Below are 26,228 nucleotides of genomic sequence, written 5' to 3' on the forward strand. Positions count from 1 at the left end.
GTGGACCCAGTGGAGATGTTCCACTCAACCATAGTGGAATGTCTACCAGTAACAAATTCTACCATTGAAAAGGAAACGAGAAATGACCCGACTCTCTCACGAGTCTATGATTTAACGGTGAAGGGATGGCCAGCACATGGCGAACCACTGTTGCCAGCATTCTCGCAAAGAAGAGAACAGCTGTCAGTGTGCCGAGGAACCTTGATGTGTGGATCCAGAGTGGTGATTCCACCCAAACTCCAGGATAAAGTGCTAAAAGAGCTTCATGAGGGGCATCTGGGTGGAGTGAAAATGAAGAACCTAGCCAGAGCGTTTGTGTGGTGGCCAGGTATCGATGGAGACATCGAAGAAATGACCAAGAGCTGTCTAGGATGCCAGAAGGTCCAAAACGCCCCACCACAAGCCCCTCTACATCCATGGGAGTGGCCCTTGATGTAAGAAAAAGGAGACTTACCATCAAGTAACTTTAAAGTAAGCTTTAAGTAACTTATAAACACACTATATACAAGAGAGGTCTTTACCATGCCTCTGGTAGAAGCCTCTTACAATACTGAACAGACCAGTATTTATACCAGTCCAACAGGAAGTGACATATGACAGGAAGTGAGGTATGTACACAGTTCATAGTTCACAGTTCATAGTTCACAGGAAGTGATGACATAACTTCCCGGAAGTTAGCATTTTTATCACATTCTTCCCTCCTGCAGGATTAGAAGGCTGTGGTCTACCTTTTGGTCCGCAGCCGCCGAACAAGGAAGAGTCGCACCCGTTTGGATTCCCGTCGTAGAGGGTCGCTGGTCCGCTTACATGCGGTTGGCCATTGGTCAGAGTCTGTGTGGCCTGGATTGCCCTGTGAAGGGTCGGGGAGATCATGGCTTCGAGTACGAGCCCCAATAGGTTCAAAGTCGGACTGCCTCTGTTCAGAGGGAGGTGCAGAGCTGGTCTGTGGCGGATCAGTACTTTCATGCGCGGTACTGGGAGGGTCGCAACCTTGAGCACGGGGTTCTACCGGCACCAAGCTAGTTGGTGTCCGATCAGGATCCTGGAGAGGGGTACCCGATAGGTCCCAAGAGTTTCCTGGTGAAATGCCATCACCCGATGTCCCACTAGGTCCTGGTGGGCAGGGAGCCAGATCCCGTAATGATACGGTAGATTCTCGGCCGTCGGAATATCGTATGTTTGCATAGGTGGGGTTGGCATCGGTTAGTTCAACCTCGTCTACGAGAGGGTCATTTTTAGACGTCCGAACGTATCTTCGGAGTAATACAGGTCCAGGAGTAGTTAGCCATGACGGGAGTGATGTCCCATGAGATGAGCGACGCTGGAATCCAAAGAACCGCTCATGAGGTGTAGTATTTGTGGCTGTAGAAAGCAGGGACCGTATAGAGTGCAATGCATCCGGAAGCACTGTTTCCCATTGCTGGTCTGGTAGGCCCCGAGATCTTAAAGCGAGATGTACGGAATTCCAGATGATACCGTTATACCTCTCTACCTGCCCATTTCCGATGGGATGGTATGGTGTTGTTTTGCTTGTAGCAATTCCCCGTTCTGAGAGGTAGTCCTTGAGTTCCCTTGACATAAAGGATGGACCCCGATCTGAGTGAATATAAGCCGGCATGCCACAGAGAGAAAATACCTGCTCAAGGCAGCAGATTACTGTGGACGCCAGCATATTGGAGCAGGGGAAGGCAAACGGAAAACGTGAATATTCGTCGATCATGGTGAGCAAATATGTGTTCCGAGTTGAAGAGGGCACTGGGCCCTTAAAATCGATGCTAAGTCGTTGCATCGGTTGGGTTGCATGTATGAGTATACCAGCTGAGGGGCGGAAGAACTGAGGTTTTAATTCCGCACAAAGCCGGCATTCTGAGCATATTTTCTTTACATCTCCAGTGGAAAAAGGGAGATTCCGTGATCGTACGAAATGTAGCATGCGCGTAACGCCAGGATGACACAAACCATTGTGGACATCCATGAGAGTGGAGGATGACATAGTGGAGCAGAATGCCCGTGTGAGGGTGTCCGGGGCCACATTCTCCTTGCCAGGCCGATAGAGAATGGTATAACCAAAAGAGGCCAGTTCCATCCTCCAAAGTTGTATTTTATTATTCTTAATTTTGGTTCGTTTTCGATTATCGAGCATGAAGGCGACTGATCGTTGGTCCGTGATCAATGTAAAGTGCTGGCGAGCTAGAAAATGGTTCCACTTCCGTACTGCCTCTATGATGGCTGTGGCTTCTTTCTCAACCGGAGGATAATGTCGCTCGGCACCTTGTAAGGTCCTGGACATAAATGCTACAGGACGACCTTCCTGATTCAGAGTAGCCGAGATCGCCACCTCCGAGGCATCACATTCAACCACGAAAGGGAGATTCTCATCGATGGAGTGAAGAGCCGCTTTCTCCAACTGTTTTTTGAGAAGGTTAAAGGCTGCAACAGCCGCTGTTCCCAGTGGAAATGATCTAGCATGCAGCAAGGGTTGGATTTTGTCCGAAAAATGAGGAATCCATTTAGCGTAGTATGCAAACAGACCGAGAGCCCGACGTAAAGAAGCCGGATTCTTAGGTGACGGGAGCTCTTGGAGCGGGCGAAGTCTTTCTGGGTCTGGCTTAATGATACCATTGCCTACGCAGTAGCCAAGGATGTTGATGGTCGGTTGCGACTCAACAGATTTGGATTCATTCAGGGTCAAATTACGGCGATGGAGGGCATCCCGAAATTTTTGGAGGTTGGAGTCGTGTTCCTGTTGATCGTGACCTGCAATGGTAATGTTATCAAGATAGGGAAAAGTGTCCCTTAGGTTTTCCTGCTTAACCAGGCCATCCATTGCCCGTTGAAAGGCAGCCACTCCATTAGTAACCCCGAATGGGAGGCGACGAAATTGGTACAGCCGTCCATTAGCCTCAAAGGCTGTGTACTGCTTATCTGAGACCTTCAAGGGTAACGGATGATAGGCACTTTTTAAATCGTAAGTTGAGAACACTTTGTATTCGGCCAGTTTATTAACCATATCATCAATGCGTGGCAATGGGTAGGCGTCCAAGTCGGTATATTGATTGATGGTTTGCGAATAATCGATGCATAGTCGCTGTTTGTGAGGTTTTAGAGGGTTCTTGACAATGACGACTTGAGCCCGCCAGGGCGACGAACATGGTTCAATGATATCCTCTGCTAGAAGTCGAGAGATTTCAGCCGCAATAAAAGATTGGTCTTCCTGATTAAAGCGCCGCGATTTCGTTATTATCGGTTGGCATTGAGGCGGAATACTGGCAAATAATGAGGGTTCATCAAGTGAAGCTGCTGATAATGCACAAAAAGGTAATTTAGATGGTATATTAGAAATAGTAAGTCCGGGTTTGGATCCACCAAACTCAATGGTGAGTTTCTTATGCTGTTTTTGGAAGTCCAGCCCTAAGAGGAGATCACTACATAAGTCCTTGAGCACCGAAAGTCGGGTGGAGGGATACATACGACCATGAAGTGTCATATCAACAACACAAAAGCCGGAGATTCTGGTATTAAGTGATGACTGGGCCATCGCAATTGCCTGGTCCGATGGGAAGACATGTAGTTTCAATTTCGCAACAATCTGTTCCTTAATGAAACTATCAGTACTTCCTGAGTCAATTAAGGCATCTAAGGTATGCCCTTTAATTGAAATTTTTGTGGCTGCCTGAGACAGGTTCTGTGGGCAAGCAGCTGTAATTGGTGTCGTTGCACAGAGAGTGGCTAAAACTCTCGGTGTGCTTCTTCGGGAGAGAGCTCGAGAGGAAGCTTGATAGGTCCTAGCTGGAGCATCTTGATAGGCCCTAATTGGGGCAGTTCGGTAGGTCTTAGCTGGATTGGCCCTCGTAGAGGCCCTTGATAGGCAAACTTTAGCAAAGTGTCCTTTTTTCCCGCAATAACTGCAGATTGCATTGCGAGCAGGGCAGGTTTTCCTAGGGTGAAAAGCATCTCCACAAAAGAAGCATTCCTTCCTAGATTGCCAAGAGGCTGCTAAAGTGGGGTCGTCCTCCTCTTCTTCATCAGAATTATCAGAATTAGATTCCCCCATGATAGGGTTCACCTGAGACCGCTTGAATTGTCTGGTTGCAGCTACAGCAGCAGATCGAGATCTGGGCAGCTGATAGAGGTCTGCATTTCTCTTTGCCAAATCCAGTGAACAAGCTAGGTCAAAAGCTTTTTGTAGCTCAAGTGTTTTACTTTCTAGTAGACGCTGGCGTATAAATGGAGAGGCAATCCCGCAGATGAAAGCATCACGAATCATTTCTTGGCGGTACAGCTCAGCTGAGGCTGCCTGAAAGTTACAATCTACGCTGAGCCTGCGAAGTTCTTGCAGGAATTCGTCAATTGATTCCCCTGGCCCTTGTCGGGCTGTGGCCAGTAGATGTCTAGCATAGACCTCATTTGGGGTCTTCGCATACAGTTTCTTAAGTGCCCGAATCACCTCTTCGTAATTATCCCAGTCATCAACATATTCGAACACTTTTGGGGTCACATAATTGACAAGTATCTTCAATTTAGCAGGAGCATCCACTTTACATTCATCCAGAAAATTCTCAAAAGTACGATACCAATGCTTCCATACCCTGCCAGCTGCTGGTGTATTCGGGTCCAAGTCCAGACGAATAGGTCTAAGGATTTTCTCCATGATGGGTGGTTCCCTGGATCCTTAACTTCCGAGTTTGTCTGAAGGTCTAGTATTTGTCAGTGTAAATACTAAGTTACTTAAATTGATGTAAGAAAAAGGAGACTTACCATCAAGTAACTTTAAAGTAAGCTTTAAGTAACTTATAAACACACTATATACAAGAGAGGTCTTTACCATGCCTCTGGTAGAAGCCTCTTACAATACTGAACAGACCAGTATTTATACCAGTCCAACAGGAAGTGACATATGACAGGAAGTGAGGTATGTACACAGTTCATAGTTCACAGTTCATAGTTCACAGGAAGTGATGACATAACTTCCCGGAAGTTAGCATTTTTATCACAGCCCTCATCTCCATGGCAAAGGGTACATATCGACTTTGCTGGTCCATTTATGGACTCAATGTTCTTAATCGCGGTGGATGCACACTCCAAGTGGCCGGAGGTAATAAAGATGTCCTCCACCACCACGGAAAACTACTACACCACCGAGGCGTTATCCGGACCGAGTCAGGAAGCCTCCAGAGAGACTGACTTATAATTGATTAACTGCTGCAAATGTGTAGATTATTGTTCTTGTAAACATGTTAATTAATGATGACTTAAAATGTTATGTACTAATTATCTAAAAGGGGAGGAATTGTAGTGTATGTACCTTTAAGAGCCCCTGTGTACTGTAGTACCGGTAGTGACCACTCGGGTATATAAGCCTGTATAGTGTCTTGTATCTTTTAGTTCACCTCCAGACTTTGTTCAGTAAACACCTGTTAAACCAACTCCTGCATTCCGTGTCTCCATTAACACAGGGATACGACAGACTGGATAGCGCCTTTCTTGAGTATCCTGTTCTTGCGGCGGAGTTGATTCTGGCTCATTGTCATTGGTTGGTTCGTCACCTTCCAATACCACTGCTTCTGAGGTAGATGCAATCTGTACTTCGGGTTGATTACCAGGTGCACCTGCTTGTGGTATGGGTTTGGCTTGTTCCTGTGACTCTAGAATCTGGTCAGCATGGCGTCTCACGATGCTCTCTCCAACGTCCACTGTGTACATTAGTGGTCCCTGCTGTGTGCATATCGTTCCTGGCTGCCATTTTTCTGTTCGGTAGTCGCGGGCAAAGACTGGTTGCCCTATCTTGAAGCTCCTGGTTGGCTTCTCATTTATGTGCTGGAATTGCTTATCCTCAACATCTCGTCTTATGTTTGGTTTGAGCAAATCCAGGCGACATCTTAGCCTTCCGTTGAAGAACATTACGGCTGGAGCTTGGTTGGTGACTGCATGTGTCGCAAACAAGAAATTATCCACCTAGTGTTGTAGTGGTATGTCGTCATTATACATTGCCTTTATGGCCTTTTTAAAGGTCTGAACAAACCTCGCAGCCAATCCATTTGTGGCTGGATGATATGTGGCAGATGTGTAATGTTTCACCCCATTATTCCTCAGAAACCTCCGGAAATCCTCGGACACAGACTGTGGCCCATTGTCGGAGCAAATCTGTTCTGGCAAGCCATTCCTGGCGAAGATGGTCCGTAGGACTGCAATAGTTTTCTCTGTGGTGGTGGAGGACATTTTGATGACCTCTGGCCATTTCGAATGGGCGTCCACAGCGATTAGGAACATTGAGTCCATAAATGGACCAGCAAAATCAATTTGTACCCGTTGCCATGGAGATGAGTGCCACTCCCATGGATGTAGCGGGGCCTGTGGTGGAGCGTTTTGGACCTTCTGGCATCCTGTGCATCTCTTGGTCATAGCCTCGATTTCTTTATCGATTCCCGGCCACCACACAAACGCCCTGGCTAGGCTCTTCATTTTTACACCCCTCCCAGATGACCTTCATGAAGCTTATTGAGCACTCTATCTCTCAACTTGGGTGGAATTACCACTCGGGATCCACACATCAAGGTCCCCCGGCACACTGACAGCTGTTCTCTCCTTGGCGAGAATGCTGGCAACAGTGAGTCGCTATGTGCTGGCCATCCCTTCACCGTCAAATCATAGACCCGAGAGAGTGTCGGGTCATTTCAGGTTTCCTTCTCTATACTTGAGTTTGTAACAGGTAGACATTCGAGTATGGTCGCATGGAATATCTCAACAGGGTCCAATGCAGGTGCTTCCTCTACCGTAGGCAATGGTAGGTGCGACAGCCCATCAGCGTTTCCATGCTGTTTCGTACCCTTGTACTCTATGTCGTACTGATGTGCCCCTAGAAAAAGTGACCATCTTTGCAGCCATTGCGCCGTCATCACTGGAACGCCCTTCTTTGGGTTAATAATGGAGACCAGGGGCTGATGATCAGTCAGTAGGGTGAATTTCTGCCCGTGCAGATAGTGATTGAACTTCTTCACCCCCCCCCCCCACACCAGGCTGAGGGCCTCCCTGTCAATCTGGGCGTAGTTACGCTCGGCTGAGGTTAACGAGCGCGACGCAAAGGCTATTGGCCTCTCTGAACCGTCAAGGAATTTGTGTGACAGCACCGCTCCGATGCCGTAGGGAGACGCATCACATGCTAACCGAATCGGTAGTGTTGGATTGTAGTGGGCCAATACTTCTTTTGAAGTGATTAGGCATTTACATTTCTGAAAGGCACGCTTACACTCATCACTCCATTTCCATGTTACTCCAGTTTGCAGTAGGGCGTTCAGTGGGTGCAGAATTGTAGATAAATTTGGCAAGAACTTATGGTAGTAGTTCACCAACCCGAGGAACGACCTCAGTTGCGACACATTTTCCGGTGCTGGAGCCTTGACTACAGCCTCAATCTTGTCCGGCGACTTATGCAACCCTTCCTCATCAATCATGTGGCCACAAAACGAGATTTGTCTCCTGAAGAACTCGCATTTGGGGCGGTTGGCTCGTAGCCCATATTCCTGTAATCTCGTGAGCACCTACTCCAGGTTGGCAAGGTGTTCACTGTCATTTTCGCCCGTAACCAGGATGTCATCCAAATAACACTGGGTCCCCGGGATCCCTTGCAGGACTTGTTCCATCGCCCTCTGCCAAATAGCCGGGGCTGATGCTACCCCGAATACCAGTCGATTGTACTGGTAAAGGCCTTTGTGAGTGTTTATCGTGAGGTATTTCCTAGATGCTTCTTCCACCTCCATATGTAGATACGCTTGGGCCAGATCAATCTTTGTAAAGCGTTTCCCTCCAGATAGTGAGGCGAAAATATCTTCTATCCGTGGAAGTGGATATTGTACTGTGTGCAGGACTGGGTTCACAGTTACCTTGAAGTCCCCACAGATGCGAACCTTCTTCGGTTCCCCAGGCGTGCTGCTCAATGATTTCTTCATTACAGGAACGATGGGTGTGGCCCACTCGCTCCAGTCCACCTTGGACAGCACACCCGATCACTCCAGACTCTCCAGCTCTGCTTCAACGGCTGGGCGGATCGCTTAAGGTACCGGACTGGCCTTAAAAAATTTTGGGTTTGCGTTATCTTCAACTTTTATCGTTGCCGTTACTCCTTTTAGAGTCCCAAGTCCTTGTTGGAACACCTCTTTTGCGTCAGTTAGAATCTTTGACAGTCGTCCAGGTGTGATGTCATCATCCTTTTTATCAGTCACAGTTAGCGCCTGAATGGAATGCCAATCCAATTGTATTTTTCGGATCCATTCACGTCCCAATAATGGTGGTCCTCCATCTGGTAGTATATATAGATACAGTTTCTGTGTTTCCTTGCCATTGTATTCAACTGGCACCCTTATTTTTCCTCTGGGGTAGACTTTTTGCCCCGTGTATGTCTTCAATACAATGGACGTGTCCTTCAAGGGTATGTGTGAGAATAGCCGCTCATAGTCTCATCGATTCATGACAGTTAGGGCTGATCCTGTGTCCAATTCCATCTTTACTGGGGACCCTGCTATCATGAGGGTGACCCAAATGGTTCGGTGATCCTCCTTTGCGATCACGTTGTGTAACTTTAGACAACTTAGTCTCCTGCTCCCGGAGTCCTTATCACTCTCCTGATGTTCCGAACTACTGTCTGTCAATTTCTTTACTTTCTTGTACTTTTCCTTAGTAGTTCTTGTAGTGTGGGTTTTCTTTCCCGACCTGCAGACTCTTGCTATGTGTCCCATTTTCCCACATTGCCTGCATACTTTGTCCTTAAACCAGCAGTCCTTCTGATCATGGGTTGTTCTGCCGCAGCGATAGCACTTTTCTGCTCCATACGCCATTTCATTAGCGCTGTATTCCTGTGGTTTCTGTTGTATTTCCGCAGCTCCCCGTGCTGCTGCTTCGTAGGATACTGCCACGCTGAAAGCCTGTTCTAGCGTCAGGTCCTTTTTTGAAAGTAGTCGTTTCTGGGTTCCTTCACTCTGGAGCCCGCAGACAAACTTATCCCGTAAGGTGTCTGCCAGTCCTGCTCCGAACTGGCAGTGCTTCGATAACTTGCGTAGTTCCGTAAGATAGTCAGCATTGCTCTCATCTTTGTGCTGGTTTCTTTTATGGAACTTGAATCTTTCTGCTATCAGCAGCGGTGTAGGGTTTAGGTGTTCCTGTAAGATATTAACAATCTCCTCAAAACTTTTCTCCATTGGTTTAGCTGGGGTAATTAAATTCCGCAATAGGCCGTACGTTCTCGCGCCCATCAAATTTAATAATACCGATGCCTTATTTCCATCGGCCACCTCTTTTGCCTTGCAGTACACTTCAATTCTTTCCACATACGTGGTCCAGTCTTCTACCTCATTGTTGAAAGCAGTGATACTGCCACTTTTCGGCACCTTCGGTGATTTTAAATGGCGCCTCCCGCGCTTTTTCTTCTTCACCAATGGATTAAAATGGCGCCTCCCGCGCTTTTCCTTCTTCCCCAATGGAATAAAATGGCGCCTCCCGCACTTTTCCTTCTCCCCCTTGCTGCCACGCTGCTCCTAGCGTTCTGCAGGGTAATGGCGGCGACCCGCGGCTTCGGCGCATCTCACTTTTCCTTCCCCTTGTTTTATTTTCGCGATGCTGCCCGGTTCTTGAGCACCGACCGCGCCCTGTGCGCTCCACCCTCTCTCTCTCTCTTTTCCTCCCGACGATGCTGCACGGCCCCTTTGCAGAGCCGCTCGATCGAGCTCTAGCCCGCCGCAGTCCGGAAGGGTCAGCGCACTACCTGCTACCAGCACGATTTGCTGGAACACCTTGACTGGGGAGCCAAGCCCAGCTTTCCACAGCCTCTCCTGCAACTCTCCGAACTCCGATGGATCCTTGGGCGGTTGCCCGCGGTCGACGCCTGTTGTTCTGGCTTCGACCTCCAAAAGCTTCTTCTCAGGGAAAGATCCCCGTGAGGTGATGCAGTAATGCAGGTGAGTTCGAACCTGCTCGTCGCCAATGTAGTGTCCGAGTATAAATAATACATGGACTGCAGGAGAACAATAATAACAGGTATTTACTTGAACAGAGGTTAACTTAAGACTGATGTACAGAAGCCTGCTATGGCTTTATATACAGGGGTGGTCACTGTCGGCACTGCAGTATAGAATCAGTTCTTCTCTTAAAGGTACATACACAACAGTAGTGAGCAGTCAGGAAAATTCAGGTGAGGTATTGAGCAGTCAGTAAGAGTGAGGTGAGGTAGCGAGCAGTCAGGAAGATTCAGGTGAGGTAGCGAGCAGTCAGGAAGATTCAGGTGAGGTAGCGAGCAATCAGGAAGATTCAGGTGAGGTAGCGAGCAGTCAGGAAGATAGCAGTTGAGGTAGCGAGCAGTCAGGGAGATAGCAGGTGAGGTAGCGAGCAGTCAGGGAGATTCAGGTGAGGTAGCGAGCAGTCAGGGAGATTCAGGTGAGGTAGCGAGCAGTCAGGGAGATTCAGCTGAGGTATTGAGCAGTCAGGAAGATAGCAGGTGAGGTAGCGAGCAGTCAGGAAGATTCAGGTGAGGTAGCGAGCTGTCGGGAAGATTCAGGTGAGGTCGCGAACAGTCAGGAAGATTCAGGTGAGGTAGCGAGCAGTCAGGAAGATTCAGGTGAGGTAACGAGCAGTCAGGAAGATTCAGGTGAGGTAACGAGCAGTCAGGAAGATTCAGGTGAGGTATTGAGCAGTCAGGAAGATTCAGGTGAGGTAGCGAGCAGTCAGGAAGATTCAGGTGAGGTAGCAAGAAGTCAGGGAGATTCAAGTGAGCTATTGAGCAGTCAGGAAGATAGGTGAGGTAGCGAGCAGTCAGGGAGATTCAGGTGAGGTGGCGAACAGTCAGGAAGATTCAGGTGAGGTTGCGAGTAGTCAGGAAGATTCAGGTGAGGTAGCGAGCAGTCGGGAAGATTCAGGTGAGGTAGCGAGCAGTCGGGAAGATTCAGGTGAGGTAGCGAGCAGTCGGGAAGATTCAGGTGAGGTAGCGAGCAGTCGGGAAGATTCAGGTGAGGTAGCGAGCAGTCAGGGTGATTCAGGTGAGGTAGCGAGCAGTCGGAGATTCAGGTGAGGTAGCGAGCAGTCAGGGAGATTCAGGTGAGGTGGCGAGCAGTCAGGGAGATTCAGGTGAGGTAGCGAGCAGTCGGGAAGATTCAGGTGAGGTAGCGAGCAGTCGGGAAGATTCAGGTGAGGTAGCGAGCAGTCGGGAAGATTCAGGTGAGGTAGCGAGCAGTCGGGAAGATTCAGGTGAGGTAGCGAGCAGTCGGGAAGATTCAGGTGAGATAGCGAGCAGTCAGGAAGATTCAGGTGAGGTAGCGAGCAGTCAGGGAGATTCAGGTGAGGTAGCGAGCAGTCAAGAAGATTCAGGTGAGATAGCGAGCAGTCAGGAAGATTCAGGTGAGGTAGCGAGCAGTCAGGAAGATTCAGGTGAGGTAGTGAGCAGTCAGGGAGATTCAGGTGAGGTAGCTGATGTGCCATCGATAACTCAAAGACAAGGCTTCTAATCACTAAGAACATTGCAGGTCTTTACACATCGGGTTCGTCTGATAGAATGACTCATACAGCTCTTGAGACCTTTATATGACAAAAGACAGGGGCGTAGCCAATACACACAATAGGAAAAAGGGGGCGGTACACACAATACAAAGCAGGTAAAACACAGGGGTTGATGAAGGCATATATTTCATCACATTCACCCCTTCTACAGATTTAGTCTGTCCGGGGGTGTGATAGTCCTTCCTGAACGTCGCAACAGTACCTCGGGTTCCAAACGGGAGTCCGTGGTGCCCTCCTGGGCATACCCATGTGTTGGGGGTGTTGCAGGTACTCCTGGGGGTGGTGAGCCTGGGGATGGTGGAGGTTCTTCTGGGGGTGGTGGTGATGGGTCATCGTCGCTTCCTGCCGAGGCGAGGTCCTTTATGGACACGGTGTCCTCACGCCCGTCGGCGTGCTTGACGTACGCGTACTGTGGGTTTGCGTGGAGTAGGTGTACTGCCTCCACGAGTGGATCCGTTTTGTGGCCCCTCACATGCTTTCGTAATAGGACTGTCCCTGGGGTGGAGAGCCACGAGGGTCGGGACACTCCTGAGGTTGATTTGCGGGGAAAAACAAACATCTTCTCGTGAGGAGTGGCGTTAGTAGCAGTACACAGTAGCGACCTTATCGAGTGGAGTACGTCTGGGAGGACCTCTTGCCAGCGGGAGGTGGGGAGGCCTTTAGACCTTAGTGCTAAGGTGACCGCCTTCCACACTGTCGCGCTCTCCCTCTCCACTTGCCCATTACCCCGGGGGTTATAACTAGTGGTCCGACTCGTGGCTATCCCCTTCGACAGCAGGTATTGGCGCAGTTCGTCGCTCATGAACGACGCCCCCCTGTCAGTGTGGATGTAGTTAGGCATGCCGAACGTGCAAAACGGGTTGCCGAGGCACTTGATGACCGTGGCACTGGTCATGTCTGGGCAGGGGTAGGCGAATGGGAAGCGGGAGTACTCGTCCACAATGTTGAGAAAGTACACATTGCGGTCGGTGGAGGGGAGTGGTCCCTTGAAATCTAAGCTCAGGCGCTCGAATGGCCGTGTAGCTTTGATCAGGTGGGCTCGGTCGGGCTTGAAAAAACAGGGCTTGCATTCCGCACAGGTGCGGCAGTCCCTGGTCATAGACCGGACCTCCTCGATGGAATAGGGCAGGTTACGGGATTTTATAAAGTGGAATAGCCGGGTGACCCCCGGGTGGCAGAGGCCATTGTGGAGGCCCTGTAGCCTGTCCCCCTGGATGGTGGCACACATCCCTCGTGATAGGGCGTCGGGGGATTCGTTGAGGGCCCCCGGCCTATATATTATGTCGTACAGAAACGTGGAGAGTTCGATCCGCCACCTGAGAATTTTGTCGTTCTTGATCTTCCCCCTCTGTTTGTTGTTAAACATGAAGGCTACCGACCGCTGGTCAGTAAGCAGGGTGAAGCGTTTGCCGGCTAGGTAGTGCCTCCAGTGCTGCACTGCCTCCACTATGGCCTGGGCCTCCTTCTCTGCCGAGGAGTGCCTGATCTCGGGCCCTTGGAGGGTTCTTGAGAAAAAGGCTACGGGCCGCCCATCCTGGTTGAGGGTGGCTGCTAAAGCGAAGTCGGACGCATCGCTTTTGACCTGGAAAGGGATGTTTTCGTCCACTGCCCGCAGCGCGGCCTTCTCAATGTCGTGTTTAATGCTGTTGAAGGCGGCGTGGGCCTCGGCCGTGAGCGGGAAGGACGTTGATTTCAGGAGGGGACGGGCCTTGTCGGAATAATTGGGGACCCATTGGGCGTAATAGGAGAAGAACCCCAGGCACCTTTTCAGGGCCTTGGGAGTGTTTGGTAGGGCTAGCTCCCGTAGGGGGCGCAATCGGTCGGGGTCCGGACCGATTTCCCCGTTTTCCACCACACAGCCCAGGATACAGAGGCGCGTGGTGCTAAAGGCACACTTATCCTCGTCGTAGGTGAGATTGAGTCTGAGGGCGGTTTTCAGAAATCTCGCGAGGTTCGAGTCGTGGTCTTGCTGGTCGTGGCCGCAGATGGTGACGTTGTCTAGGTATGGGTAGGTGGCTGTTAACTGGTTCTCATCGACCATGCGGTCCATCTCCCGCTGGAAGACCGAGACCCCGTTCGTTACCCCAAAGGGGATTCTGAGGAAGTGGTTGAGGCGTCCGTTCGCCTCGAAGGCGGTGTATGGACGGTCCTCCGGCCTAATGGGGAGCTGGCGGTATGCCGATTTTAGGTCGATGGTGGAAAACACCCGGTATTGCGCGATTTGGTTAACCATATCCGCTATGCGGGGCAGAGGGTAGGCGTCTAGCTGGGTGTATAGATTAACCGTCTGGCTATAATCTATCACCATCCGCTTCTTTTCGCTAGCCTTAACTACTACTACCTGGGCGCGCCACGGGCTGGTACTGCATTCGATGATACCCTCCCGCTTGAGTCTTTCTACTTCCGACGCAATGAACCATCTATCCTCCCAGCTGTACCGCCTACTCTTGGTCGCTATGGGTCGACAGTTGGGTGCGAGGTTGGCGAACAGAGAGGGCGGCTTGACCTTCAGTGTAGCCAGACCGCACACTGTGAGGGGCGGCTGGGACCCACCGTAGGTAAGCGTGATACTTTGGTGGTGGCACTGGAAGTCCAGACCCAAGATCACGCTCACACAGAGATCTGGCATTATCAATAGTTTAAAATCTCTGTAATCAGTGCCTTTTACCGACAACATAACCGCGCAGAAACCTGTAATTTTCGAGGTATGAGTCTTATCAGCCATGGCGATTTTGCCCTGTGTGGGGACTATCGTTAGTGAAAGTCGTTTTACCAGGCTAGGATGAATAAAGCTTTCGGTGCTCCCGCAGTCAATCAAGCATTTAACCTTGTTCCCGTTTACCTCTATGTCCATCATCGATTTAGACAACGGATGCGGCCTGGATTGATCCACTGTGATCGAGGCCACCAGTGGGTCCTGGTGGTCCGTGTAGTCGGGGCAAGATGGTGGATTCCATGAGGGTGGACAAGATGGCGTCCAAGATGGCCGCTCCCACGGCACGCACGCGGCGGTGGTGGAGTTGGAGGCGGGGTTCCCTCTGCAGACTTTGCTGAAATGTCCTTTCTTCCCGCATTTAAAACAGGTGGTGCCCTTCGCTGGGCACAGATGCCTGGAGTGTTTGTCCTGGCTGCAGAAGTAGCATTTCGGGCCCCGATGCATCGCGGCAGTAGTGGGGCTCCTGGGTGGGGGCTGGGGCTCCGATGGTGCTGGGCTGGCCTGAGACCTGGGAGGTGAAGCTGGCTTCCAAGATGGCGGCCCCCACGGCGCGCACGAGGCGGAGTGGGCCGCGTGGCCTGAGGAACAGGATTCAGAGTTCCTCTGGGCCATATCCAGCGATCGCGCTATACCCATAGCCTGTTTTAAGTCCAGTCCCTCCTTTTCCAACAGTTTCTGCCGAATGTAATCTGAACTGAGGCCCGCAATAAAGGAGTCTCGGATCAGCTCCTCCGTGTACACGGTGGCAGACACGGCCTTACAGTTACAGTCTCTGCCCAGTACTTTTAGGCTTAGCATAAAGTCCTCTAGTGACTCACCATGCCGCTGCGTGCGGGTAGTCAGAAGATGCCTGGCATACACCTCGTTTATTGGCCGCACGTAGTGAGCCTTCAGAATGGTGCAGGCATCCCCGTAGCTGGTGGCGTCTTGGATGAGAGGGGAGACCTGATGGCTCACCCAGTTTCGCAGGATTCCCAGTTTCACGTCTCCGGTGGCGGTTGCGGCTGCTATGGCGGTGGATGAGTTTGCAATGAAAAATTCGATGCATTGGAACCAGTGTCCGAACTGTGTGGCTGCGTCTGAGGCATGGGGGTCCAGATCCAAGCGCTCTGGTTTCAGGAGTCGATCCATCTTGGTGTTTTAGTGATTAAAATTGATGTGCCATCGATAACTCAAAGACAAGGAGTTTAAAGGATTCAACTAAAGGCTTTTAATCACTAAGAACATTGCAGGTCTTTACACATCGGGTTCGTCTGATAGAATGACTCATACAGCTCTTGAGACCTTTATATGACAAAAGACAGGGGCGTAGCCAATACACACAATAGGAAAAAGGGGGCGGTACACACAATACAAAGCAGGTAAAACACAGGGGTTGATGAAGGCATATATTTCATCACAGTAGCGAGCAGTCAGGAAGATTCAGGTGAGGTAGCGAGCAGTCAGGAAAATAGCAGGTGAGGTAGCGAGCAGTCAGGAAGATTCAGGTGAGGTAGCGAGCAGTCAGGAAGATTCAGGTGAGGTATTGAGCAGTCAGGAAGATAGCAGGTGAGGTAGCGAGCAGTCAGGAAAATAGCAGGTGAGGTAGCAAGCAGTCAGGAAGATTCAGGTGAGGTAGCGAGCAGTCAGGAAGATTCAGGTGAGGTATTGAGCAGTCAGGAAGATAGCAGGTGAGGTAGCGAGCAGTCAGGAAGATAGCAGGTGAGGTAGCGAGCAGTCAGGGAGATTCAGTTGAGGTAGCAAACAGTCAGGAAAATTCATGTGAGGTATCAAGCAGTCAGGAAGATAGCAGGTGAGGTAACGAACTGTCGGGTAGATGAGGTGTTGCCGCCAGGAAGCGAAAGGCGAGGTTGGAGCAGTCGCGGTGGAACTGTGCTATTTTTCACTCTGAATTATGCCTAGCTTTTTAACATTGAACCCCACTTCTGCGGCAGTCAACAATAGATTCCTACAAATACAACCCACGATTGATTGACACGTCACTTGTTTTCTTTCAGTTTGCACAACGTAATGTATGCAGGTGTTTAAAATGATCTCCAGCCGGCCTGGACTCATTCTTGGTGCTATGATAAGCTAGCCACTGCTGTGTGGTCTTTTACAATTGGTCCACAGCGTAACCAAGTTGTCGGCAAGGTGTTCAAATCTTTTAAGAGTCCTTTTCCTTCAGACATGTGGGAGCCGATTTAGTAGCAGGCTTTTGTTTATCAGATGGATTTTCACTACAGTGACATGTGTGAGATTACCATAGCCAGTTCGTAGAACAGGGGGTTTCATTTTAAAAACCCCTAGGCCTTCATGATCATATAACCAAATATTGGTCAGTAAGGTGAACTCCTGATTGTAAGGGACATGGGGTCTGCTTATGGGGGAGTCCAATGATACTGAACCTGAAAGAATATCTAGCACAACAACAACAACTTGCATTTATATAGTACCTTTAATGTAGTAAAATATCTCAAACTCAGGCCCGAAATTCAGGACACAGGAATTAACTGGTTTATGTTCATTTCTAGGCTTTAGACTTGAAGATGCATTTCACTGTGTTACTGTTGTCACGCTGCACAAATGCTGCTGCAGTGCTTAGAAGGTTGAGTGAAAAGAGTGTAAGAATAGTTCTCCCATTAATATCTCTGAAAATATGTGTAATTATTCTAACTGATATTCCATTTCCTGTCTTTTCCCCTAGATTAAAGTAACGTCAGCCTATTACTCAGCCAGCAGGGATTCTGACAGCAGAAAGGTAAGGGGCTTCTTTCATCACTTAACAGCTTGCCTTTCAGAAAAGAAAGCGCTTTGAAAATACATCAGCCTTTATGTGAAGAATCATAAGTAGCAGTTCCTCAGGAGAAGGAAAGGCAACTATTGCCTTAGTTGCTTACTAAGCATTGATGCATATGATTCCTGGATTTTATTAGCAAAATGACTCATTTGCTTCACTTAGAATCCATTGTATTCTGGGTATGAAAAATAAATCAGTTCCAAGAAGTGATACAGCGAATAATCTCTGCATTTGAAAAGAAGTAAGAGATTCTTACTAGAAATTTCATTTGAATAGGCAGACAAGCTAGCATTTATAAATCATTTATTTTTTGTATATTAAGTGGCATCACAATGGAGTGCAGTCAGAGGATGTAAATATGACAGGTGTCTTATGGATTTAGAGCTGGTGGTTGCTCAGCACAGAAACACATGGGAAAAATATACTTGGATATGTACTTGTGCAGCAACAGGTGTCACACATTTCGCAAAACCTAAACCTTGCTCTAACAACCCAGGTTCAGTAAATAATGGTTAACTCTACGTGTGAACTTTTGCATACAAGGGACAGGATTTCCAGCAGGCACACTGTCTAGCAAAGGGTTCCACAAGTGTCTTGAGGTTCACTACTGTATATACTTTCCGATGGATACAGAATTTTGTGGTGCAGCTGCATTTTTGTTCTTTTTTTCTACTTCTATTCTGTGCATAAACATGAAGGTTTGGTCCAGTGGTAGCAACTCAAATGATACCAATCACAAGGCACACCTGCCATTCCTAGCTTCACCTCACCACCTTGGAGGCTCGGTGGTGACCATTCTTGACAGGGGCATGGCTGAACCACTGGCCAACGGCAGCACTGAAAGGATACAAGATCTGGTATCCTCATATGTTATCCTCCTTCTCGCATGCACCTCTTGCTTTCCCGCCCTCCCCTCACCACAACTCCACCCTTGTGCCTTCCTCGTTTCACACACCCAAGAAATGCAGCCTGCCCAGCCAGTGGGTGACCAAGAAGAGGGAGAGGAGAGTGAAGTAGAAGAAGAAACACCGTCACTCGATTTGACACTCTCAGGCACTAGCAAGGCCATTTGCAGTGTCCCCTACTGAATTTCAGCAGCCTTCCATCAGCCATGCTGCAGCCATTGGGGTAGCACTGTGTGACATCAGTAGGATAGGCAAAGGCACACCCAAGACAGTCACTAAGGAAATGCATAAGGGTGATTAGTTGATTTCTTGATATTGGATGGATAGATGTATAAAATTGGATTGGAAAGTTTGCTTTGTGGTGGGTTTTATTTTAGCATTGTGGCCAAGTGGGCGCAGTGATGGTCAGTTACAGAGGGAAGGTAAGGTTTAGGACAAATGTTGAAAGGGGAAGTTGGCTTATGGTCACTGGTACGGCAGACAAATGATTCCATCCTGGATATTCTGGCCAGAAAGGGGCTGTCTGGGTTGCATCCTTCCTTCTGCTTCCTCCCCTTCTGCGTCTTCCACTTCTGCGTCTTCTCTTCCCTCTGTCAGTGGATGCTATAAATCTGAAATAAAAGCATAAAATGCTGGACAGGCAGCATCTCAACCTGAAGCGTGATCTCTGTTTCTCTCTCCACAGATGTTGCCTGACCTGCTGAGTATTTGCAGCATTTTCTGTCTTACAGGCCTTCCTTTACAATCCGAGGCCTTGCAAGTGTCCAGCAGCACTCCCTGCACACTTAAAACATTTTTAACATGTATTGCACGAAGCCACTACTTCAATGAAATAAAAAAAATCCAGTCCAAAACCTTAAATGCAAACCTAGCTGAAAGAGGTGTGTGTCTCTTTAAGAGGTGCTGACAGCGCCTCTGTCACTCTGCTGAGGTGACGTTAAGTCGACGTGCATTACCCTCTTGTAATTTACATTTCCAGGGCCAGTGCTGCTATCGGCACGCTAAGGCCATCACCAAAATGGCGGCTGCCGAGTCCCACGCCACAGAAGGGCACGAGAGTGGCAGCCACCATTTTTAGACTGGATCACAGCAGTATCTAGGCCATTGAATTTTGTCTGGAAATAAGCACAAAAAACTGCAAATGCTGGAAATTGAAACAAAAGCAGAAAATGCTGGTAACACACAGCAGGTCAGGCAGCATTCGTGAAGAGAACAGAGAGGTTAATGCTTTAGTCCTGGCTCAAAAATTTGCAGTGCCTCTTCACTCCATGGATATTGTGGGAGAAATGTTAACCTAAAAAAGGGTGGGTTGGGGCGGTGGGTAGTTAAAGCATTAAAAATCTGAATCCCGACTTCAAACTACCCACTTCTAGTTTTAATGTAGGTGGGACGGGGGCGAGCAGCCATTCCACTGCCAGGAGGCGGGTCGCATTCTTATATTATTATGAGGCTAGAAGCCTCTGCTTTAGCCTCCATTTTGAATTTAGCTTTAGCTGGTGGGGTTTTGCACGCCTCGTGAAACCCGCCAACTAATGCAAGGCAAGGACTGCTGGATCCAGGAGGTAATTGCTTTTACACTTACCTCCTGAATCCAGGATCCCTGCCTAACCCATTCCTTGCGATCGGTGACTCCCTTTGAGGCCTACCATTCCGCCCCCCCCTCCCCCACCAGGCATCCGATCCCCCCACAAGGCCTCCACCCACCCCCCAGGCCTCTGAAACCCTCTTTTGAAGAACAATAAAGCTGCTGGCTATGACAAATATAGCTGGGTTTTCATACAGAATCTTCTAATAGTTCCTTTAGCCACTTTCGCCACCCATTTGTAACAGCGCATACACTGAATGTAGTTACCATGCCAAGTTTTTATTGAAGGCAAGAAAGAGTGATGCTAAGCATTGTTCCTTGTGCTAACGCATTGCTGTTTGTGGGAGTTTGCTGTGTGCAAATTGGCTGCTGCATTTCCTACATTACAACAGTGACTACACTTCAAATAAAGTACTTCATTGGCTGTAGACTGCTTTGGGACATCTTGAGGTTGTGAAAGGTGCTATAGTAATGCAAGTCTTTCTGTCCTTTCGTAAGTGTTCTGACAAGAATTGACCATTTAGCATGACCTGGTGTGTGCATCCTCTCAGGGGGTCACACATTTAGTTTTACAGCGTCCCCAAATACAGCATAAGAGGCCAGCTTTATAATGAGGTCAGAATGCCATACTACATCAATGATGCTGGAAATGTTGAGGTTATCCATTCTGATTTTATGTTGGGCATCAAGGGATTTGCTCTATTTCTGGGCCATGAGACTGATGTTATGGAAAGAAAACCACATTAGCTTTAATATAGCTGTGATTATGTAGAGGCGGAAGCAGGCCATTCTGATCTAGCCAACTGCTCTTCACGGCATTGTACTGGACTAAGTCTCCGAGCAAGGGTTTTTTCTCTGGAAATAAAAAGCAAAAACACAACAAATGCTGGAAATATAAACAAAAACAAACAATGCTTGTAACACACAGCAGGTCAGGCAGCATTCGTGCAGTGAACAGAGGGCTCAATGCTTTAGTCCTGCCTCTTCTCTCCTGTGTTTTTAATATTCATTTTTTTTGAGTTTTCTTCTGTACTTTCTTTTTGAAGAATTTTGTTTAAAACGGTGAATCCTGTTGACAGCTTCTGAAGAATTGGCTTGGAGAAGTTTCTGAAACTGACAGTGCGTGGGAGCTGAATTGATATCACTGGAGATAAGTCACTAATCCAAGATGCTCCAACAATCATGGCATTTCAATTGTGTGTGTTTTAATTCAGCAGCTTCCCACCCTTGGTCTCACTAATTCTTGCCAACCAGATTTCTCAAGATGTTAAACTTACTGTTTAAACAAAAACAAACATTCAAAATGAATTAAAAGGATTTTTAAAATGCTACAATAAATCAGAACTACCATGGCTTATTGTTACAGGATATTGATAACAAGAATTCCTTTTTCAAAGCTCACTCTGACATGAATTGTCAATGCTTAAACTCTTTGATCTGAATTTCTATACCATCTGCTTCACACATTGTCCTAAAACTGAAATGTTGGTCTGTAGGTTATGTTAATGTGACCAAAAGCTAAATTTACAGGCCTTTACCTCTGATCTGAAAACTATGCTTAGGTTTACTTTTATTGAATTTGAAAACTGAAAAGCCAGTGCTTTGTGACGTTGGTAGGAACAGGCTTTTGTCCTTTTGCCTGCTTATGTCACTTCATAATGACATTGGCCTCAGATGGCATTTAAAGCCAGTAGAGAGAACAATTTTCTCCCACATGATTATTCTTCTGGCAATCACATTTAGCAATTCAATCGAAGAGAAACTAACGTTAAAATGTAGTGTAGTGTTTCTCAGCTCACACTCCTAGCTTAGGAAAAGGGAGTTTTGAATGGATGTGTTCAATCCCAGCAAGGTAACCTTCCACACTGTTGACCTCAACTCATAAAATTTGTTTTTCGCTGAAGCTAAATGAAGGAATCAGTTTTCAAGATAAATTTAAAAATCTTTGAGGATCAGTAACATATTATTGAACCCAACATTGTAGCAAGGATGATCCCAACGGACCCCCACTCGTAATCAGATTTCAGCTCGAAAAATTCCCACTTAAAGCTACCCTCTGCTTGGGGTTTCTAAGACCATTATCTATCCATTATCATAGATTTTGCTATATTAGTCATAGATAGAGTCATAGAGTTATACAGCACAGAAAGAGGCCCTTCGGACTATCGTGTCCGTGCTGGCCATCAAGCCCTGTCTATTCTAATCCCATTTTCCAGCATTTGGTCCGTAGCCTTGTATGCTATGGCGTTTCAAGTGCTCATCTAAATGTTTCTTGAATGTTGTGAGGGTTCCTGCCTCTACCACCCTTTCAGGCAGTGAGTTCCAGATTCCAACCACCCTCTGGGTGAAAAAGTTTTTCCTCAAATTCCCTCTAAACCTCCTGCCCCTTACTTTGAAACTATGCCCACTGGTTATTGACCCCTCTACTAAGGGGAACAGTTCCTTTCTATCTACCCTATCTATGCCCCATATAATTTTGTACACCTCAATCAGGTCTCCCCTCAGTCTTCTCTGCTCTAAGGAAAACAACCCCAGCCTGTCCAGTCTCTCTTCATAGCTGAAGCGCTCCAGCCCAGGTAACATCCTGGTGAACCTCCTCTGCACCCTCTCCAATGCAAGCACATCCTTCCTATAGTGTGGCGACCAGAACTGCACACAGTATTCCAGCTGTGGCCTAACTAGCGTTTTGTACAGCTCCATCATAACCTCCCTGCTCTTATATTCTATGCCTCGGCTAATGAAGGCAAGTATCCCATATGCCTTTTTAACCAGCTTATCTACCTGTCCTGCTGCCTTCAGGGATCTATGTACATGCACACCAAGATCCCTCTGATCCTCTGTCCTTCTTAGGGTCCTACCATTCATTGTGTATTCCCTTGCCTTGTAGGGCCTCCCAAAATGCATCACCTCACACTTTTCAGGGTTAAATTCCATTTGCCACTGTTCTGACCAACCCGTCTATATCGTCATGTAGCCTGAGGCTTCCCTCCTCGCTATTTACCACTCCACCAATTTTCGTGATCATACCTCCTACATTCATATCTAAATCATTAATGTACACTACAAACAGCAAAGGACCCAGCACCGATCCCTGTGGTACACCACTGGACACAGGCTTCCAGTCACAAAAACAACCTTCGAACATCACCCTCTGCCTCCTGCCACTAAGACAATTTTGGATCCAATGTGCCAAATCGCCCTGGATCCCATGGGCTTTTACCTTCTTGACCAGTCTCCCATGTGGGACTTTGTCAAAAGCCTTACTGAAGTCCATGTAGACTACATCAACTGCATGACCCTCATCCACACACCTAGTCACCCCCCTCGAAAAATTCAATCAAAATGGTTAGACATGATCTCCCCCTGACAAAGCCATGCTGACTATCCTTGATTAATCCTTGCCTCTCCAAGTGGAGACTAATTCTGTCCCTCAGAATTTTTTCCAATAATTTCCCTACCACTGATGTTAGGCTCACTGGTCTGTAATTCCCTGGTTTATCCCTACTACCCTTCTTGAATAATGGTAGTACGTTAGCTGTTCTCCAGTCCTCTGGCACCTCCCCTGTGGCCAGAGAGGTTCTGAAAATTTGTGTCAGAGCCCCTGCAATCTCCTCCCTTGCCTCACAGCAGCCTGGGATACGTCTCGTCTGGGCCTGGGGATTTATCCACTTTTAAGCCTGCTAAAACCGCTAGTACCTCCTCCCTCTCAATACTAATTTGTTCAGGCCTATCACAATCCCCATGCCTGACTTCTATGCCTACATCGTCCTTCTCCATTGTGAACACAGATGCAAAATATTCATTTAAAACCTCACCTACATCTTCCGGCTCTGCACACAGATTGCCACTTTGGTCCTTAATGGGCCCTACTCTTTCCCTGGTTATCCTCTTGCCCTTAATATACTTATAAAACACCTTGGGATTTTCCTTTATTTTGCCCGCCAGTGGTTTTTCATGCCTCCTCTTCGCTCTCCTAATTTCTTTTTTAAGTACCCCCCTGCACTTTCTATATTCCTCTAGGGCTTCCACTGTTTTTAGTCCTTTGTATCTGCCCAAAGCCTCCCTGTTTTTCCTAATCCATTTTTGTATATCCCTTGACATCCAGGGTTCCCTGGGCTTGTTGGTCCCACCCTTGACCTTTACAGGAACATGTTGGCGTTGCACTCTCTCTATTTCCTTTCTGACAGACTCCCACTGCTCTGATGTGGATTTTCCTACAAGTAGCTGATCCCAGTCCACTTTGGCCAGATCCTGCCTTATCATATTAAAATTCAGCCTTCCCCCAATTTAGAACCTTTATTTCCAGTCCATCTTTGTCCTTTTCCATGACTACCTTAAATCTCACCGAATTATGGTCACTGTCACCAAAATGCTCTCCTACTAACACTTCTACCACTTGCCCGGCTACATTCCCTAGAATTAGGTCCAGTACCGCCGCCTCTCTTTTAGGACTTTCTACATGCTTCCTCAAAAAGCTCTCCTGGATGCACTTTAAGAATTCCGCACCCTCTAAGCCTTTCACACTCTGACTATCCCAGTTAATATTGGGGAAGTTGAAATCCCCTACTATTATTACCCTATTATTTCTATACTTCTCTGAGATTTGCCTACATATCTGTTCCTCTATCTCCCCCTGACTGTTTGGGGGCCAATAGTACACTCCCAGCAAAGTGCTTGCCCCCTTTTTGTTTTTAAGTTCTACCCATATGGCCTCATTAGAGAAACCTGTGAGATGGGCGATGTGGGGATGTTCCCACATGATCAGATGATGCCCGGGCTAGGGATTCCCTCGAGATCTGGGCGGGGGGAGGCTGGGGCTGGGTTAGCCCAAGAACTCCTTGTCGGTCCTGGGGGCAGCAATCCTGCTCCTCCTGGCCCACCGGGAGTTCTACGAGAAGTAATTTTTGAAGGCTTACCATTGCCATTAAATTTTAATCCATGATAATTGTCCTTCAGCTCATTATAATTTTCCAAGTGTTCACCCACTAGATCTTGCAAAACAATATTGAAGATTTTCCCTAAAAATCATGTTAAACTTGCCATTCTGGAGTTTCCAACCATGTCTCTTGACTTTTTTTTAAGCAGGTCAGTTATCTTAAATAGAATTTATAGCACAGAAACAGGCCATTCAGTCCAACAGGTCAATGCTGCTATTTATGCTCCACACGAGCCTCCTCCCACCCTACTTCATCTCACTGTATCAACATATTCTTCTATTCCTTTCTCCCTCATGTACTTTACTAGCTTCCACTTAAATGCATCATATACCAATAACTATTATATGTATTACCAATAATCACACACATACAATGAAAACTATTATTAGCAATAATCACGCATATACAGTAACTATTAATAATAATTACATATATGCTTGAGATGCTTACAGTACAAGACCTTTAACAAGAAGGTTAGTCACCTTCCAATCCAAATTTAGTGAATTTCCAAAAATGTCATTTGAAATTTCAAAAATGTCAGTCCTGATCTCCTGTAAGAGTCATGGGTGCTTGTTGTCTAGGTCTAATTTAGTAGATGGTAGATGGAATTCAGTGTAGATAAGTATAAAGTCATGAGATTAGATAGAAGGAGCTAACAGGAGGAAGGTGATCTGGGGCTTTTGGTGGATAGGTTACTGAAGCTGTTGGTTCATTGTCTGCAGGCAACCAAGAAAGTAAATAAAATGTTAGCATGTGGGTGTGACTCGTAAGTTAAAGGAAGTGATGTAGCTCCAGTGAAGTTCTTCCATTGGGCATAGTTTAGAGTTAAGGGTGTCAAACAAAAATAAGAAATTTAGGCAGCATTAGAAACGTAGAAACATAGAAGATAGGAGCAGGAGTAGGCCATTCGGCCCCTCGAGCCTGCTCCGCCATTCAATTCGATTATGGCTGATCATCCGAATTCAGTACCCTGTCCCTGCTTTCTCCCCATACCCCTTGATCCCTTTAGCCTTAAGAAACATATCCAACTCCTTCTTGAATATATTTAAAGAATTGGCCTCTACTGCCTTCTGTGGTAGAGAATTCCACAGGTTCACCACTCTCTGGGTGAAGCAATTCCTCCTCATTTCTGTCCTAAATGGCTTACCCCTTATCCTTAGACTGTGACCCCTGGTTCTGGACTCCCCTGCCATCGGGAACATCCTTCCTGCATCTAGTCTGTCTAGTCCTGTCAGAATTTTATAAGTTTCAATGAGATCCCCTCTCATTCTTCTAAACTCCAGCGAGTATAAGCCCAATCGACCCAATCTCTCCTCATATGTCATTCCTGCCATCCCAGGTATCGCTGAACTCCCTCCATAGCAAGAACATCCTTCCTCAAATAAGGCGACCAAAGCTGCACACAATACTCAAGATGTGGTCTCACCAAGGCCCTGTACAACTGCAGCAAGACATCCTTGTTCCTGTACTCAAACCCTCTCGCTACAAAGGCCAACATACCATTTGCCTTCTTAACCACCTGCTGCACCTGCATGCTTACCTTCAGCGACTGGTGCACAAGGACACCCAGGTCTCGTCGCACTTCCCCTTCTCCCAATCTATTGCCATTCAGATAATAATCTGCCTTCCTGTTTTTGACACCAAAGTGGATAACCTCGCATTTATCCACGTTATATTGCATCTGCCATGCTTCTGCCCAATCACCCAACCTGTCCAAATCATCCTGGAGTTTCTCGGCATCCTCCTCACAGCACACACGCCCACCCAG

At 47.6% G+C, this 26,228-nt stretch overlaps 1 protein-coding gene across 11 annotated transcripts in view; it reads left to right on the forward strand.

Moving 5' to 3' along the window:
* vps8 (VPS8 subunit of CORVET complex) overlaps positions 1-26,228 on the forward strand; it is a 957,961-nt gene that overhangs the window by 721,486 nt on the left and 210,247 nt on the right. For all 11 annotated transcript variants that reach the window (XM_085985669.1, XM_085985662.1, XM_085985663.1 and 8 more), the window contains one exon: positions 16,941-16,994. In XM_085985669.1, coding sequence (XP_085841795.1) covers positions 16,941-16,950 — 10 coding nt within the window. In that variant the 3' untranslated portion in view covers positions 16,951-16,994. The remainder of the gene's footprint in view (positions 1-16,940; positions 16,995-26,228) is intronic.

This window comes from Somniosus microcephalus, chromosome 4 (assembly GCF_052327205.1).
Source record: "Somniosus microcephalus isolate GS21.2 chromosome 4, FLI_Smic_1.0, whole genome shotgun sequence".
In the NCBI taxonomy this organism is placed as follows: domain Eukaryota; kingdom Metazoa; phylum Chordata; class Chondrichthyes; order Squaliformes; family Somniosidae; genus Somniosus; species Somniosus microcephalus.